General features: G+C 32.3%; 2 protein-coding genes and 1 long non-coding RNA gene across 4 annotated transcripts; 2 read left to right on the top strand and 1 right to left on the bottom strand.

The window, feature by feature from the left end:
• Positions 1-899: 899 nt before the first annotated feature.
• On the bottom strand, positions 900-4490 carry LOC118451219 (DDB1- and CUL4-associated factor 11). 2 transcript variants are annotated; one of them, XM_035887555.2, is made up of 10 exons: positions 4354-4490; positions 3456-3564; positions 3145-3391; positions 2929-3075; positions 2667-2848; positions 2501-2593; positions 2179-2425; positions 1923-2078; positions 1714-1820; positions 900-1629 (listed from the first exon to the last, which is right to left on the bottom strand). In XM_035887555.2, the coding sequence occupies exons 1-10, from the start codon at positions 4431-4433 to the stop codon at positions 1474-1476; spliced, it is 1524 nt and encodes a 507-aa protein (XP_035743448.1). In that variant the 5' UTR covers positions 4434-4490; the 3' UTR covers positions 900-1473. The 2 variants fall into 2 exon arrangements, with proteins under 2 accessions (XP_035743448.1, XP_035743447.1); XM_035887554.2 differs by lacking the exon at positions 4354-4490 and adding an exon at positions 3839-4122.
• Positions 4427-5974, top strand: LOC118451222 (uncharacterized). Its single transcript, XR_004841062.2, has 2 exons — positions 4427-4565; positions 5615-5974. It is a non-coding gene; the product is annotated as an uncharacterized LOC118451222 (long non-coding RNA).
• A 4057-nt stretch (positions 5975-10031) lies between these two features.
• bma (SCY1-like protein bma) lies at positions 10032-17887 on the top strand. The gene is made up of 17 exons (XM_035876772.2): positions 10032-10184; positions 11417-11551; positions 12768-12965; positions 13681-13807; positions 13886-13969; positions 14033-14178; positions 14357-14487; positions 14579-14693; positions 14774-14919; positions 15090-15243; positions 15329-15569; positions 15788-15956; positions 16082-16263; positions 16346-16402; positions 16476-16714; positions 16830-16970; positions 17812-17887. Exons 1-17 carry the CDS (start codon positions 10032-10034, stop codon positions 17842-17844), a joined length of 2451 nt encoding a protein of 816 aa, XP_035732665.1. The 3' UTR covers positions 17845-17887.
• Positions 17888-19470: the final 1583 nt, after the last annotated feature.

The raw sequence follows: 19470 nt of genomic DNA, 5'->3' as shown, positions 1-19470 counted from the left end.
TTTTTTTTTTTTTTTTTTTTTTTTTTTTCATCACATTCTATATTATATATATGGATTATTAATCCTAATAAGATTCTCACGAATGCCTTTTCTTTACCAAGCAAAATAACAATACGCATTTAATGTCATTTTTAAGAACTTATTAGACCTCCTAGAAAATAAACATTTCTACATCGTTCATGAAACAACATGAAGAAGATTATATTGTTTATGAGTTGAAGAAAAGGTTGAAATCTAAAAAAAAAAAAAAAAAAAAAAAAAAAAAAAAAATAAAAAAAAGACCACGTTTACATATTACCTTGCCTTGTAAATTCATAAAATCTAGAAATAAATTGTTTGTTAGATGTCTTATAATTTCTAATGCGTGATAATAATATCTACGATAATTTTAAAGCTAGATCAACGTTATTACAACGGTAATGTTTCTCAGTAAAAATTAGAAAACCACATGAGAATTCAGTCGAGAATACATACTTTCTTTTTTATATGCATCCATTACTTTTAATCGAACACGTTAGTCTGTATATATACGCACGATAGATAAAATGCGATTTAAATAAGAACATAATAGATTATATAAATCTGCTAATATCTTGAATTATCAAGATATAAAAAGGATATAATCTTATGAAACATTAGAAAATTAGATCGGATAAAGTTGTTAACAATATAATTATAGACTTTATCATAAATGTATTCAGTAAGTTGCATTGCAAGGTAGATCACACACTATGTTACGTTTTTTATGTAATCAGACTTATGAAAATGAATGCCTGTCATTTTACTGATCGATCAGTTTTATCAGTTGGAAATATTTATTTCTATTATTTTCTTTTTCTTTCTTTTCTTTTCTTTTCTCTTTTTTCTTTTTATTTTTTCTCCTTCTATATTGCCCTTAACGTAATAATTTACTGAAATATTTAATTATAGAAAAATTAATATGTTTTGAGAATGTTCATTGGATCAAGTATCAAATTTGAAATTGATAAAAATGAGCCCCGAAACTACGAACAGTCAAGGAGCTATAATTATAAACGATGTCCTGCTCTTATTCTGTTAGCAGTATTTTATATATAATATTATTATATGATATTTTTTCTGTTTTATTTATTTATTTTCTTCTTTTTTTTTTCTTTTTTTTTTTTTTTTTTTTATTTATTATGGTGCAACGTATAATTTTACTCTTCGGGATAGAAAATCTTTATATAAGCGGCATAGAAACGGAAGCTCATTTCAGCGAGATAAGGACGACTTCTCGAAATAGAGAATAATATCCCATAAAAATCATAAGAACATTTTCACAACGCTGATCACAAACACAAATATCTTTCGTTCAGTCTTGTATAAAATTTACTCTCGTAGATTAAAGAACAGTCTCAGCCATGGATATGGCAATTTCGTTAACGCCAGTAACACTAACTTCGAACAAAAGGCTGTATCAACCCCAAGAAATATTTACTCTCACGATCCTTTTCAACAAGTAGTTGCATGTTTTGCTCTTTGTGCAGCGATACGTTGACTTCGCCGTAATGTACGTGGTGCTGTTTCCGTATCATTTTCATCTTCCGATTCAAAATGATAGAATCCAGTTTTACCAGAATATCGCCAACTAATTATCGCACCATCCCACTATAAATGAAATCATTATATTTAAAGAGTCAAACTTTGTTATCTGTTATGTATATATAAAAGAAGAAAATCTATCATATTTACCGAAGTCGAAACAATTTCTTGATGATATGGATGCCAGCTTACATCGCGCACACATTTTTTGTGACCCAATAATGTATTAACTATTTGTCCGGTTAAAACGTCGTAAACTAAAGAAGAAGAAGAAGAAGAAAAAAACCACAATTCAGTATAATCAATCAATATAATCTAATATATTGCTAATAGTTTAATATATCAAAAAAAAAAGTTACTTATAACTCTCCCTGAAGCACATCCCGTATAAATGTATCTTTGACCTGTTGTTGCAGAAGGAGAAAAGTGACAGCGTATCAAGGTTTGAAGGACGGAATGACCACGATACGTCATGATACTTGTATCACCTTCTAACATGTTTTTAGCTTTAAATACTGCAACAGCACATAATGACAATTATATATTAATATATTAATATAATAATACAATTTATGTAATAGTTATAATGTAAGTAACAATTTATATTGTTTTTACATTTTCTGGGTACTCTTTGCCATCTGTAGTCCCAATTTTGATTCGCAACTGCTTTACGAGTATTTTGCTCGCCATTTTGATCAGAAAATGCGCGAACGTCCCATAATTTGATCGTTTGATCTTTACTATTTGTAACCAAATATCTCCCATCTCCACGTGGATCAATATATGTTATACCATCCATATGGCCTGCTAAAACACCAACTGGATGTGGATCTGTTTCACTAAGGGTTCTCCTATCCCATACCTAAATCGTAATATCGTATTACACAAATATACGTATACGTAAATAATTTTTGTAAATTATTTACAATAACTTTACCTTACACAATCCATCGTCTCCTGCACTGTACAAAATTTGAGACGTGTTATCAGCAAAGGCAACAGTATTTACATCATCGTCATGACCTTCGATCTGCAAATTAATAATACATATAATAAATAAAAGTTTATATCTTTTATGAAACAATAATATTTCTGAAACAAACCCTAAAAGCACGCTGATGACATTCTCGGTCGTATACATAAAGAAAGCCATTATTAGCACCACCTAAAATTTCTCGACCATCGCTAGAGAAGACTAGAGAGAATATACAAAATCTTCGATCTCCAGGACATAACGATAATGACTCTTGCGTATTCGAATCTCCATAAACAGGACAAAGATATACTAAGGAAAAAAAAGTTTCGTTATAATTATTGATGCTTACAATTAAAACTATAATATATTTAATTAATAATATTACTTACAACATTCTGACCAACTTGAGTACACAATATAGTTTCCATCAGGACTGAATGCAGTGTCTAAGATACTCCAACCTACGTCACGTGCAGAAATTTTTTTAAATTCCACAAATTTGCCATCATCGGTATGGTAGAGGCGTAACAATTTATCTGTGAAAAATCATAATAATAAACATTAATTTTATATACCAAATGATGTTTATATAAATTGTAATATACCTTGGCTTGCAGTGAGAAAGAACCTTCCATCTTTTGAATAGGAACCGCAAAATACTTTGCTATTATATTTTGCCACTTGACGTGACTTGTTCGGTAAGAAGTTGCTGCTTATTCTACATTTTTCACCTATACTAAAACCAGAACCAAGGGATCTCTTTTGAATCATTGATGCAATAGATAAATTTTTGTTGGCGGAATCTTCTCTAAGGCCACATGCTTGCTTAGTAGCTAAACTTATTTCACTTTTCTGTAATATAGAAAATAAGGTAAAGTAACATGTTATATTTCATAGGGAAGTAATAAAAACCTACATCAAGTCTCGATGTGTTCGGTAGAGACATGATTTTTGGTGGCAGTACATTCGCCGCATATTCTTCGTCAGAATCATCATGATCTGAAGCTATGATATGTACTTGTCCACTAAAAGAAAAAAGAACAAAAAAAAAAAAAGAATATCACCACTTTGTACAAAGATTTGTATAGTACAATTTGAATATATCTATTCGAATGTAACTTTATCAATAATTTAAAAAGGTTTAATTGTTAATTTCCATGCCACATTTCTTTTTCAAATATAGAAACCATTGGAATTAAAATGGAAGATCACTTCCAAAATTTTCATGTACATGGAAATTATATATATATAATGCGAATAATAAAGAAAGTAAATAAATACATAGAAAAAAGAAATTACGGAAAATTCATAAGGCAATAACGACGAGATCTCAAGTAGAATATTCTTATGTAGGAAAAAAGAACAATAATCGTATCACGTATGACGAAATATAATGACCACATATTTCAAAGAACGGTGTAATAAAATAATAAACACGAAAGAGAGAGAGAGAGAAAGACAACGTTCGTTTATTCCAGCGAACTAAATAACTGTAAAAGTTTTTAAATATTTGAACGATATTTATGAAATCCTTGAGATATAAAGATAAGGAGGTTACATCGTTGACAGCTTCGACGTCGTCAAAGTATCGAAATCGAACAGTAGAGAAGAATGACGCAGAAAAGCAGAAATGTAATATAATTAGAATTTATTGAAAATAACGCGATATGTAAAAAGTGAATGGAAGCGTTGTCGCGAACTGATGAGTAAGGATTATACTTAAGTAAAATCATAAGAGAAGAGGTTAGGAAAAACACGAGGGGAAGAGGGGTATCAATGCTCGCGCGTTTTAAGTTAAAGATATTTTGGTAAACCTTCGTATCAGATATTGTAAGACCGCGGCCAGGGTCGGGTCCTGCTCGAAGTCCATACTACGAGAGTTGAAGCCTCCCATGCAGCGAGAAAATAAATTATATTTACTGTTGAAAAGCAAACAAGAAAAATGTCGGAAGGTTGTGTGGTGGTAAGTGTAGCTTGGTGGTGATAGTGATGATGTTGGCTCTGTGGTGGAGAGTATTGGAAGGAGGTGAGAAACAGGCGAAGTCGGTACTAGTATATAGTAACTCTCTCAAAGAGAGCTAAGAAACGATTGTGAATTGATTTTTATCTTTTTTACATTTATTTAACACATATATGTATATATACATTCCAATATGTTTATTTTCTCTTTTTATCTTTGATCTTTCCTTTGACAAAATGAATTCGAGATATCGCAATGACGCTTTTCTTTGTGACTACGATGAACCCTAATAGATATTCTTTTGTTTGTCATCTGTATTTTTTCCTTTCCTTTTTTTTTCCTTTTTTCTTTTTTTTTCTTCTTTTTTTTCCTCGCGAAGTAAACTCTTTAAACTCGCCTTTGATTATGTACGATAAACTGTCATTGACGTTTAATTAAAAAACAGAACAATCGAAAAAAATCTCCCTTTACATAAATGCAAATCTTACGAATGATTAACATCATTTCATTTCTTTCTTCTTTCTTTTTCTTTCTTTTATTTTTTCTTGAATATATGTCATGTCTCGACTTCGTTCATAATTATAATAAAACGAGCAGTACGATTTAATAATTAACTTGCAAATGAATGATTTTGGCAAAAAAAAAAAAAATTCGAATTCATTCTGATCGCAAGGATTTGCAAGGTAGAAAAATTAAATTTTACATACAATTTTACGTATAATTTTAAATTATGTATATATGATAAAAGAAAATCATTTATTGGATATGTATACACGTTTGTTTATTAAATAATAAAATAAAATTATATTTTTTAAAATTGAAATATTGCAACAATTTTTATTATATTATTTTTTATTGTATAAATTCGATGGATAGAAAAATTCTTTGTATTGTATATAATTAGAAATTGCACACGATAGATAAGAAATAATGCAAGTCAGACTTTAATGTTACGACAAATTAAATGAAATTGCATAGAACAATGCAATGTATATATATATATATATATGTATGTATATGTATATCTATAAAATATAGAAGTAGCGATATAGTAGTATAGACGTTCCTTTATTGGCCAAACATTCTATCTCTCAATTTGATTTGTACTTTTTTAGATTATTACTACCACGTGACTTGACAATAGACCAACAAATCTAAGATGGAGAATGGCGGGAATATTTGAAACGTTTAAATTAAATATCAATAGTCGATAAGTGAAAGGTCGATAATACAGGATACAATTTATTGAATTGAGACAAAGAATTATCGATAGGAAAGAAGTTATCTTTTATATTATCTTATATTTTAGACAGTTTTATTATCTTATATTTTAAATAGTTTTACTCGATGTTAACCATTCTATTAATGATAAGTAACGATTCTTTATAACAAATATATGGATAATATAGCTTGTAAATTAATGTCGATATGTAATATTTATATTTTACAATGAAAAACGCTATTCCTAATATAGATATGCAATGGAGAGAATATGAGAGAACATCAAGAATCCTTATCCTGTCTCCAAAATGTCGAAGGTATTAGAACTAACCTCATTTAAAGAGCAAAGTTTTAATTATGAGCTTGAATTTCCGGTATTTGCCTGGAGCGATCGAGAAATTTGCACGTTGATCGTCATCCAAAGATATCTAGTATTCCCTTGGCAGTCGTTCATTCATCTATATACGTATAATCTATATATGTATTAAAAGAATCGCGTAGGCGTAGATAGAAAAAAATAAAAGGAAAGATAGAAAGAGAGAGCGAGAGAGAGGGAGAAAGAGATACGGTATGGTGGACGAGGGCGGTATGCCCGGGGGAAGTGTCCTGCGCGTCTTCTTTACAGGGAATTACGTACCTTATTGCTTTTAAATTTACGCGTAGCGAGTACCATTAAAGATAAAATTCATGTTTCCCTCGACAGAAAAAACTAATCTCTTTTCCTGAAATCTCTTGATAAAAGGGATAAAAGCAATTTAAAAAGTCAAGATCAATTTAAATATTTTTTTTTTTAAAGAAACGAATAAAAATGAATTAATATGAACACGAGGACGTTCGATTTGTCAGCCGATTGCCGAGAACGTGTGAGCTCGTTGGAATCAATGGCCTTGACCTATATGAGAGAAGGATGCTCAAGGCCGACGTACATGGTCTGGGCGTTGAACAGGAGACAATATGACTGACTGGGGATGGAAGAAAAGGAATTGATAAAGGAGATTAAATTGAGGTGTTTTTAGGAAGATCGGTAGACGACGGGTAAGAAGAAGGTATGCGAGTAAGGGCGTACGAGTAAAATGTGTATCGATGAGAGGGAAAACGTCGCGAGAGAAGCAGTGGAGAGTCAGGAGGTGAGACGAGGCGAGGCCAGGCCAGGCCAGGTCAAATTCTATCCTCTGACCTCATATCCCCTAGCAGCCGCAGCTACCTGCAGCCCAGACCTATAATTTCCAGGCAGAGGCCTACACACCCTGGCCGGAGCCGGCCCGGAGCCGATCCGTACCTAACTATATATTCTTACTAACACAGCGAGGTATTAGGCGCTTGCGCACCTTCCTTTATACGGGAGAGGATTCAAAGTGGGCTGAGAGAGAGAGAGAGAGAGACAGAGAGAGAGAGAGAGAGAGAGAGAGAGAGAGAGAGAGAGAGAGAGAGAGAGAAAGAGAGAGAAAGAGAAAGAGAGAAGGAGAGGGAGAGGGAGAGAGGGTGCTCCTGTTATCCTGTAAACAGGATCTTTCCTTCAGCCTTCCAGTCTCGCGACGGACGTCGATCGTCCTGCTGGAACATCTCGTGCGTTTAATTTATCAATACGAAATACTCTCAAGTTCAAGTTGCTTCATGAATACGAGTTCAAATACGTCATCGTTTTCCAAAAGATAAATCAGTATATTTGATTATATATATATATATATATATATATATATATTTTTTTTTTTTTCTTCTTTTTTTTCTTAGAATTTTGCCTTTAGTGTGTTACGTCTCGACCGGCGTCAATTCGTTTACAGTATATACTCAGCACGGAACTCTCGGCAACAGGTGAGATGATATTTTTTGATTTGCGATTTATGAATCGATGACTCCTTCCTTTTTTTTTTTATTTTATTATCTATTTTTAACATATTCGATAACAGAACAGCTCTTCCTTCCTTACGTTACGTTTAATCGACCAAAAGATATCAGATATCAAGATTTATGAGGCTGAATTGCTAAACTAAAGCACACGGTTCGTTTCGTTTGGTTAATGAAATGAAATTTGTTGTTAACAAAATTAATAGTCAAGTTCTCCATTGTATCTTCATAGGTCCTCGGATTCGCCCATCCATCTTGTTATTTAATTGTAAGATGGATTTTATTTATTCTTCTCAATTTTTTTTTTTTTTTAATCTTCAAAAAATAACTCTTTTCATTGTTTCTTTATTTGAACTAGTCTAGCTTAACGATTTTTCGTTTTTTTCCTTTTTATCTTTGACTTCTTTCCTTTTTCATTTTTTATTTTCTTTTTCTTTTTCTTTTTTTTTTGTTCCGTATTATATGTCCCTTTCGCAAAAATTTAATTAAAAATTTATTCGGCCATGCACGAGACTTTTGGTATTTCAATTCAACAATCTCCTTCTGTTCTTTCTTCAAAAGTACAAGAGAATTCAGTCTATTCTCTTGATATTGTCAAAGAACAAGTTAATTCCATTAACTTCGTAGGAGGCTTTTTTCTTTTTTGAACGTAACAAATGAATATGATAAGGCTTTATTTTCTTTCTCTTTTTGTTTTTTTATATAATCGTGAAATTTCAATTAAATATATTTCGCAGGATAGGAGGGAGATGGCGAGGGAGTGAGGAGGGGAGGGGGAAGGGAGAGGAAAGGGAAAAGAAAAAATAACAAAGGTGCAACAAAACAAAAAGTAAAGTTTTGATTGCTATCGTAAATAGAAGTAGAGTGCAGTGTGTCATGTGAATGAATGTATTAATAGATGAAACGTGAGATCCTTTCAATGTTCGCCAACACGTGTCATCAATATATCGTGCAATAATTCGAAGAGAAACGCAATTATCGTTGAAACTTATTTCGAATAACTCGACGTGTAACTCTGATTACAATGTTTGTTCCGTATAATTTTCCTGTTTGCAAATTTATCGACAATATGTTCGTGCGGATTAAAATATGTTCATGCATTCATAAATATATGTATCAAATTGCGCGATACAAGATTTCATTCGAAAAGTCAGACAAAGTCATGTCTGATCGATTCGTGATACGATCTACTGGAATTAATAGCAAATGATAGAGAGTGATCGGTTTTATTGTAAGGAAAAATAAAAGAGAAAAAAAATTTTTCTTTCTTTCTTCTTTTTTTTTTTTCTTTTCTTTTCTTTTTATTTGTTATTCTCAATCGTGGGATTATATTTGAGATCATAAAAGATTCAGAATTTTGTTTTTGCGAAGAGAAAAATTATGATCGATCGAGAAAAAGTAATGAAAGTCGTTTGTTTTCGTCTTTTGTATGTACGATTGTAGGTGTCGTCGATATTAAAGGAAAGAAGGATGGATGGATGGATGAATGGATGGATGGATGGATGGATGGATGGATGGATGGATGGTTGGTTAGTTGGATGGAAGGAAGGAAGGAAGAAAGGAAGGAAGGAAGGAAGGAAGAAGAGTCGATTCGATGAGGAAATGCATCCATCGAGAATCATATTTCCTGAACGGAAAGCATTGTATCTTACATTCTACGATGACTTGCCTTGCATTCCTTTGCTTTTTCATTTTCAATACCACCATAAAACGATCTTGCGTTTTATTAGAAACGACGAAATATATTATAACGCGATTAAATTCACCGGTAGAATGTTTATTCACTATTTTAGCATAGCTTTTCATAGGAACGTATAGGCGAGGTGTCATAGATATTTGTGAGATTAAGCCTGTGCATTGGATTGATGGCTTTAAAAACAAATTTAAGTGAGATCTAGCTCGACGATATGGAAACGAAAAGAGTGCTACTTGAAAGGTAAACCGATGGGTAATCGTGTACGATCGATTTTACAGTGGTACTACTTGCTTCTCTCACGTCTGCCAGTCTTTTTCCTTTGCTCTTTTTCTTTTCTTCCTTATTTTTCTCTGTCTCTATCTCTCCCTGTCTATTTTTCTTTTTCACTGTCTCTTACGTTCGCATGTTACCTTACAGATTCTTTCTAGTATTTACTCAATGCTCCCTGGAACCTGTTTTCTTTGCCACATCCCATTCTGATGCGTGACCAATATCGCCTACAATTTCTAATTTACTTACCTACAGAAAGATCTTATCTCATTTATTATTATTTTATCTTTCTCTTTTACCTTACTGAATATCTGTTTCGTTAGATCCAAAAAAAAAAAAAAAAAGAAAAGAAAAGAAAAGAAAAAAGAAAGAAAGAAGAAGAAATATTCATTCCGATCGACGAAACGTCATAAAATATATTATTTGTTGTGTTTCATTCGGTAGACAGTACGAAATAGCTCTGTTTCGCTGGATTGGATGAGATCTATTAAAGATACATCATGTTTGCAAAGTCTAAGAGCAGCAGTTCGTCCTCCAATTTTCAATTAGCAAATCCAATAAGAAATTTCTGCGAAATTCGGAAGCAAACAGCTACCGCGGGACCGGAACATGTTTGGCGTATCTACGATGCTTACAGTAAAGAGGACGGGAAGGTAATTTGTTTAATTGTTTTTCAAATTATAAGGAAAAAACGAAACAAAAAAAAAACAGAAAGAAAGAAAGAAAAAAATATGACATAATTAATGTAAATTATTGTGACTTACGATTTATCGATATTAATATCGTATCGTGTTGAGATATGTGAAAATGTCGAGAGGATGTTTTCCTTGTTATGTTATTTCTAGTTAGACGATTGTTATCCTAATGCTTATAGTTCGTAAACTGAGTTAACGATTATACGATCGTTTCAAGTATGAGAAGAGAGTACCAGTTTACTATTTTCCTTTTATCCGTATTACTTAGATACTCGAAGGGAATTGAAGCGGAACGACAAATATTTACGTATTATCGCAACATTCGCTCTTTTCGCAAGAATCGTTTTCCTAGTGGTCTGTTGCGTTGGAATAATGACACGGGTCAAATAAAATCGATTAACACTACGAAAAAGAGAAAGAGAAAGAGAAAGAAAAGAACAAAAAAGAACAAAAAAGAAAAATGATGACTGACGAATGAAAAGGAATCGCGTTCCTTTGCGTATACGATATCGTATATCCTATATATATATATATATATATATATGTATATGTATATAAAATGACGTTTCTTAGGGCTAATTCTTTTTTCGTCTTTTCTTCTTCATCAAGTGTGTCCTCGTTACGTGTACACTAGTATTACCTTGGACTGGTGTAAGAGAGTAACTTATCAAGGCACGGTAAAGATAGACAACTTGATCTTAACTATATAATGGAACACGAACGTGTTCAGCCCTTCTCTCTTATGCATCACGTTTCAAAGTCTTTCTCTCTCTCTCTCTCTCTCTCTCTCTCTTTCTCTCTATCTATCTCTATCTCTCTCTCTCTCTCTCTCTTTCTCTCTATCTATCTCTATCTCTCTCTCTCTCTCTCTCTCTTTCTCTTTCTTTCTCGTGTGATCCGATCGATTAGAAAAAATGTCTGATATAAGTATTGACTACTATCCATTATTCTTATCTGTCGTCGAAATACGAAATTTCGATTATTTCACTCGTGAGTAAATGGATCTCGTCGAATTTTAATACAACGTTATCTCCATTCTTCGAATTAATTGGAGTAATCATATTATTCCAATCTCGACTTCTTTTATTTCTTATATATTAAAGATAATAATTCGTAAGATCGAAATTGTGAGATCATGAAATTAATTGAAAGGAAGAGATGAAATAAAAGAAGGAATCGTTCATTCGTAGGAAGTTTCTGTATTTCTCTTCGACAAACGTTCGGTGGAAAAACTTCACAAACCAAAACGCAAGGAAACTGTTACGGAAATATTACGGAATGGAGCTAAGGAAATGCAACGCTTTATCCATCCAAAGATATTGCAGGTATGGTACAGAGTATATATATATATATATATATATATATATATATATATGTGTAATACGATGTAATATGATGTAAGTTAAAAGGAAAAGATATTTGCTTCAAGAAAATTCAATTTACTTATCGTGCTTAAGGAAACCTTAAAAGGTAAAGTAAATATCCCATAAAACTGAGGAATTAGGTTGATCAAAAGTTTTAAATCATAAGTTCGATTAATTCCAAAGACTTATGATTTACTTAAACGTAAATATATTTTCGATCGTTCAACTATAATGAAGATGGACAGTTTTGCGTCCATTGTTTTTTCTCTTTTTATATTTTTTTCTTTTATTTTCTTTTTTTTTTTTTTTTTTTTATTTCTTTTTTTCCATTTTTGAAAAATAATAAATTTAACTCGAGGTTATCCCTCGAGTTCTACTTTAAAAGAATCCTCCCCAAGATTTATAATTTTTCCGCTTGGAAAATTTAATATCATCTGCGATTTTGCATAAAATATTGAGAACTTAATTACATATATGTTTATACCCCAGGGGAGCGAGTCGAATTTTGATCCGCTAGATAAAAGGGACCATCCCTTTCGTATTATACAGAACAATCTGATATATCAGACAACACCCCTATTTTATATATATATATATATACACACACACGCACACAAATATATACACATATACATACATATACACATACATATACACATATATATGCATATATTTAGGTACTATATTGCTTCATTGTAAAATCTTAACACATTTCCCGTCAAATCATTTTTGGGTGATAGTCATTTTTAGACTAGACATTTTTGATATATGTATAATATATAGACTTTGATGAATGTATTACAAAATGATTTATTTTGTGATTTTTTTAAGTGAAATTGAAATTTGATTTATTAGTAATAAAACTAATATCTATAATTTGATATGATCTTATTCCTCTACTTGATTTCTTGTGATTTGATTTTTTTTATTCTTTTGTAAATTGAAAATATCATCTAATGATATCAATTGATCTATTAACGTGATAAGAATGTCATTTGTTCTGATAAAAATTCAATATATGTACATATATAGAAAATAATATACGTATTGAGAATATTTTTAAATCCTTTTTAATGATCTTCGTATAAATTTTGTAATTATCTTTCCGTTGACATTCTCTAGAAATCGATTCGCCGAATAAAAGATTTAATTGTTAGATATTATTTTCTTATTATAGGTATATAAAGTCGAAGAATGTCCAGAAACATTAGCCTTCGCCTCGGAACCGGTCTTAGCTAGTCTTGCAAATGTCTTAGCTTATGAAGAGCAACAAGAACTTATCAATAAACAAAATACATTGTCACAAAGCCATCGTCCAGTTTACATAAAAGAGTATGAATTATTGGATATTGAAATTAAATATGGTTTATTACAGGTAAGATTAATACGTTTAAAAGATATAGTTTTTAATTGACCATTTAGATACATATTTATGATAGACGTAATCTTTATGTAGTATGTAGTATATACATAACGTACATAAACGTATAATGTATATATCTACATGTATGCGAGTTATATAAGAGAAAAATGGATTATATTTTATCTCATATTATAACGTCGTTTAAAGATTGCATCAGAGTTTGTTCGTTCGAGCTTTAAAGCGCGTTCCATCACTGGAAAATTGCGGTATTTTATGAAATACGTGAGATACGAACGAAGAGAAAGAATTTTTCAATTACTATATTCGTAACGGAAGGTAATTAATTTTCCAGGATAAAGGAAGAAAAAAAAATAAAAAACGAATTTGTAATTTCGCTTCGATAACGGGAACGTTTTATCGGATTTGCAAATATATCTATATATCGTATTTTATTTATTTATTTATTTTTTTTTTTTTTCTTCTTCTTTTTCCTCCTATACTTCAGATAACGTTTATGCGAAAATAATATATGTACAAGTTGAGAATATAGAGTGCAATAAATACGAAGTTAAAATTAATATCAAATCGTATCATCATAAATTATCGTCTGTTAAATAATATGCCGATGAAAAAAATATAAAACATATTATATATTTTTATTCAATGTAGCATAACTTCATGCAATCGCGTAAGAGTAAATATTTAATAATTATATCTCGTTTTACAGATTACCGAGGCTTTACTATTTCTGCATACCAATTCTCATACCAAAATTCTTCACAGAAACGTTTGTCCGAGTAATATCATAATAACGAAAAGAGGAACGTGGAAGCTCGCCGGATTCGAATTTATAGGTAAGCGTGCAGCATCAAACTCGAGATCCTTTTTTTTTTATTTTCATTTGTTCAATCAATTTATTCGATATTACATAGAGGTGGTCAATGAGGTACCATTTACTATACAACCATGGACAAGTAGAATGTCAAAAATGGCCCAACCAAATTTGGATTACTTAGGTAAGAAAATAATTAGATCGATTGACGATCTCCTACATGTATGTCTTCATATGTTTTTTATAGCACCGGAAATCCAACAAAAAAAATTAGGAAGCTTTAGTAGCGACATGTATAGTCTTGGAATGACGATATGTGCTATCTTCAATCGAGGCAGACCCTTGATTCAAGCCAATCACAATTGTTCCGAGTACCTGAAGCAATTAGAAAATGTAAGTTATTAATGCATCCTTCAATTTAATGTGATGTAATTATGTATCTTTCTATCCCGTTTATATATCAAAATATTAACGAAATCAAAATTTATTTATTTATTTTTTTTTGTTTTCTTTTTGTTTTTTTTTGTTTTTTTTTTTTTTCATTTAATCGGTACTTCTTACATATATGTAGCTCGATGATCGGGTCGGCATTATTCTACCATCGGTCGCGCTTCCTCTGAGAGAAGCAGTTTCAAGACTTCTTCAAAAGGATATTGATCTAAGGCCTACCGCTCAAGTTTTATCGATGATCAAATATTTCCGGTTGGTAAAAAATAATTCCTTTGGAAAATCTATAAATAGAAAATTATATATGGAAAAGAGAGAAATATAAAATGATATGTTCATGATACAGGGATCCGCTCGTGCACGCCCTTCAATTTCTGGATGTGAGCAAGTTAAAGGACTTGATGCAAAAGGAACATTTTTATAGGACGACCCTGAAGGAATTGTTGCCGTATATACCGAAGGTAGAAAAGACGATCTACATAAAAGACGACCGTATGATTCCGTCGGCTCGCGTTGTCACATGCACCACTTTAATACGCAGAAACTATTGTATCAACACATTTGGTGGTATCTCCAAGCTGAGCTGCAGACCCAGGAAGTCTTATCGGCGGTCCTGCAGCCGATCTTATACATCATTGAAATGAGTACTAAAGAAGAATACGAGAATATAATCTTTCCCACCTTGAGGTAAATCATTCTTAGAGGGTTAAGAATTGAAAAGCTTTCTCTTTTCGTCGCAGATAATCTGTCGAGCTTTATATATGTATATATATATAAGAGCTCTCTTTCAAATAATTTTTATTCTTATCTAAAAGATTAATAGCCTCTTTCTTTCTTATCGCTTTGCTTGTTCTCAGACCGCTCTTCTCGAATCGAAAATCGATTAATGGTACTGTAACATTGTTAGAAAATTTGCATGTAATATTGGAGAAGACACCCGAACAGTACATAGATTCGGAGGTTTTACAGATGTTATATACGAGTTTTGAGAATTCTACGATGCAAGTGCAGGTAAAATAACTTAATATATATATTATCTGTTAAATCATACTCGTATGAAAATACGAAAGAAAACGTTTTTGCATATTTTCCTTAGACGGCCGCTTACATAGCAGTAACCAACGTGACGAAATATCTCAATGATGAAGCTATAAGAAATATAATATTACCAAAGTTACTTCAGGCCTTCGACAATGGTACCGTCGACGAACGTAAATTGATGAAAGTGGTTTACTGTATATTAAATCGACTCGAGAAACAAAAGATCATAGACTACGTGTTACCCCTTCTGTGCAAGGTTAAATTACAAGAACCCGAGATCGTCGTTCGGGTTGTAAGTAAGTGAAGGCGCTCTTTTTCTCGAAAATGAAATAATAAATGAGTAAATAAAAAGTAAAAATAAAAATTCGCTTCTAATGCTTCGCGCTTCTATGCTTTCTGAGCTTTCTCAATGCAATTACGTAGAATTCATTCGAAAAGTAAGACGGATTATTTCGTTAAAATCATTTGACTTCGATCATCCACGCTAGTGTGTATCATTCATTCTGACTTGTAGATATTTACAAATTGATGCTCACCGATAAGAATTACGGTCTCTCCGTCAATTGGATGGCAACTCGAGCGATGCCCTCGTTACTTCCTCAAACTGTCAATCCAGGATTAAATTTGGAACAATTCATGTCACTTTTCCAAGTGCTTCAAGAAATGTTGAATCACATAGAGAGGTAAGCTTTTTCTTCTTTTTTTTTTTCTTTTGCTCTATTTTTCGTTTCTTTTTTCTTTTTTCTTTTTTTTTTTTTTTTTTTGTCACAATATGATAGACCAATCGATTGATATCTATATTTTTTAGGAATCAAAGAAATAAGCTCACTCTAGACAATCTCTCTTTACCGAGTCCGGAACGTTATCGGCCTTTCCGACATCAGCATAGTACGGACAACATGCACGTACCACCGTTCAACATCCCGAATTTAAGAATCGATCAACGAAAGACTTCGTCCGCCGAAGATATGGCGAGAAAGAATAGCATGAGTAAGAAATATAAAAACTTTTCGAAGTAATTATATTGTTGAAAAATGTCTTTGAAAATTATCTTCTCGATCTTTACGATTAGCTGAACCGGATAGGACGGCCTCAGCCGAAAATATGGCGCGGAAAAATTCAATGTTCAGTATGTAATATTAACCATCGATAAGAAAATATTGATAAGATTAATCTTAACGATGGTCCTTTCCCATTTTTAGACGCTTTTGGAGGATGGTTCACATCAACGATGAACGATAGCAATTTCTTAAAAGTACATAACGCCTTCACGAGTAGACGTCTTTCGGATAATACTTTAATGACACCTAAAATACGCGTTGCACCATCTTGCGCCAGCTCTCCAGGTGGAACACCTGGTGGTGGTTTACCTGTACGTCGACATTCAAGTATAGGGCCTCAAGAACGACGTGGATCGAATATTAATCTTTCACCGCCCACGGTAACACGATATTTTGTATCTTTTAGAATCGTTAAACTTATTAAATATAGGCGATAATAAATATCATTAATTATGAGGTAAGAAAATAACGTTCGTCCATTTTTCATATACGCAGGGAGGCGGAATGCCAATAACAAGTAGTAGCGTGCCATATCTTCTCAGTTCGAGTATGAATAGTGTTCGAGGATCAAGACGTCCCTCGGTATCATCGACGTCATCCCAACAAGGACTTCTTCAACAGGTTGGATCCAGCATGGTAAGACAACTACCCCCCATCTGCCTCAACCTCAATGGACCACCACCACCACCAACACTCTCTCCATCACTCCAGCTACCGGGACAACATTCCCACTGACCCTTGGTTACAGTGTAAGGATACTCACTATGCTTCCTCTTACCTACATGCCAGCACCAAAGATCGTGTCTGCATCTCGCTTGCTCTATCGCACGGTACTTCGATATTTCCCCGGGAAAGATCTTCGATATCGATGATCTGTCTTCGACGATTGAACGTCTTCGTAAATAAATAACGAACAATTAAATATAAATAATATTTCTGCTATAGCTGGTAACGTTTACGCTTCTGTGTTATTGCTAATTGTAAGTAACGCTATTCTTGCTGCGCGCTATTGCTGGTTATGGCTGCTCCTGTTGCCGCTGCCATCGGCGATGTCACTGCAATTCTTTGCTGAGAACGGACAGACACGTGATAATCTTCTTCTTTTTCTTATTACTTCTTATTTTTTTATTTTCTTCCTTCTATCTTTCTTTCTATCTGATTATTAATTTTATATTCCTCTTCACTTCTTTCAGACGTACTTCCTTCCTCTCCAATCCACTTGCCTCTCTATCGCCCAGGCGCATGAATTCTTTTATGATAATTCGATTTAAAAATAACAGTCAATTATATTAGCTTGTAAATATAGCTGGCTTAAATATGATCAAGTATACAAGCAATATGAATTTAACGTTCAAGACAAAATATTATTGAAAAGAAAAAATATACTTTCTATTCTCAACTTGTTTAGAATCTTATTTAGTGCTTATCAAGTATTTCTCATGCAAATTAAACCATTAGATTCTTTGATATGTTACAGTATCAGTTCTTCAATAGACAAACCGACGCATGAAGCGTGCAAGCAGAAAGAAAGGAGAGATAGAGGAACGTCGAATGCTAATTTGTACCTAAAAAATAGAAGAATATTCATCTTTCTGGGAAATTTAGAGAAAGTACAAGACCACCATGCGAAATGCAAAAGTAAATTGCCTTTTCTAATATTATCAAGAATCTGGTACGATCGGAACAAGGTAGGTTGTACAAATTCGAGTATCGCTAAGAGAAAGTATTTGATGTCACGATGATATGAGAATAGGAATTCATAAAATCGACTTCATTTCGAGGATTGATCTTTCTTTAAATTTCTTCGAAAAATTTTCTTCTTCAAAGTACCTACAATTCTCATCGATAATATACAATATATATATATATATATATATATATATATATATATATATATATATATATATATATATTGTGTACCATATGTCGCTCATGAATGAAATACGTCACAGCGAAAAGAGTGGTTTCTTTCAATGGGTGAACTCTCTTCTTCCTTCTTCGAATAAATACGAGTTTATGAATCTCTTTCTTTCTCTTTAAATGTTTCATCGTGTAATAACAGGACGTGTGTCGGTCTTCAATGGATCAGCTGATAAATCCTCTATTAAATGTATACATGTATACACGTGTCTACATGTGTATAATAATTAAATCCTCGTGCACGTGCTCGTTAGTAATCGACATTTAATCAGCTCATTAATTTTCGATTAATTCATTTTTCATTCTCTTGTTTCAAATCACTTCGATATTTTATAATTAAGTACTTTCAGACAAAATAATTATTATTCGTAATTATAAACTCTTTGCCCCTATAGACAGATTACACTTATCACATATATGATTATATATTATCTATAATCAGGGACTTAAAAAATCTTTCTTACCGATAGATGATAATCGCGAGCTATGTTATCGACATAGTATAAAGTGATATCTATTTTCAGGCGTAATACGAAACTATGAAGAAATTTAATATTCATGATTATCAAATAATTTACGAAGTGATGCGAAGCTTTCACATATATACAAATATTTAAAATGATTGAATAATGAATCTCATTATTAATACTTGTATATTCATTCTGTTATATTTCTAGTATTCATATTTACATATCTTCGGCCTCGTTCGTAAAGAGAGAAGCTAATATTTTTCTCCTTAATATAGGGCCTATTGCTGTTATTAAATGGGAAAACGCGTGATTGCGCGATACCCTTGTCAATTGTCGCATTACACAATCATTAATAGTTAAGGTAGTTTTTGTATCCGTGTAAGATATACATACATATATACATACATACATACATACATACATATATATATATCGCGCGGGCGTTCGCGCGCCTCTCGGTGACGGATTGCATCCGGAAGAAAGTGTGATGTTAAAAAATAAAGTTAAAAATACGATCTGATTCTTTTCCAATATACGGCCAACGATCGAAAAAAGACAGACAGACAGACAAACAGACAGACAGAGAGAGAGAGAGAGAGAGAGAAAAGAGAAAAATAAAATAAACCACGTGTTCCTATGTACAACGCGCGCAAATAAATTTTCATTTTGCGCTCCGGTAAGATATACTTCGCCTAGATATTTTTTCCCGCTTGTAATGAAAAATATATGTAGGAACAGTCTTACAC

This window comes from Vespa mandarinia, chromosome 8 (assembly GCF_050613455.1).
Source record: "Vespa mandarinia isolate Hongniang chromosome 8, ASM5061345v1, whole genome shotgun sequence".
Lineage (NCBI taxonomy): Eukaryota > Metazoa > Arthropoda > Insecta > Hymenoptera > Vespidae > Vespa > Vespa mandarinia.
This window is presented reverse-complemented; position numbering and strand designations above follow the sequence as displayed.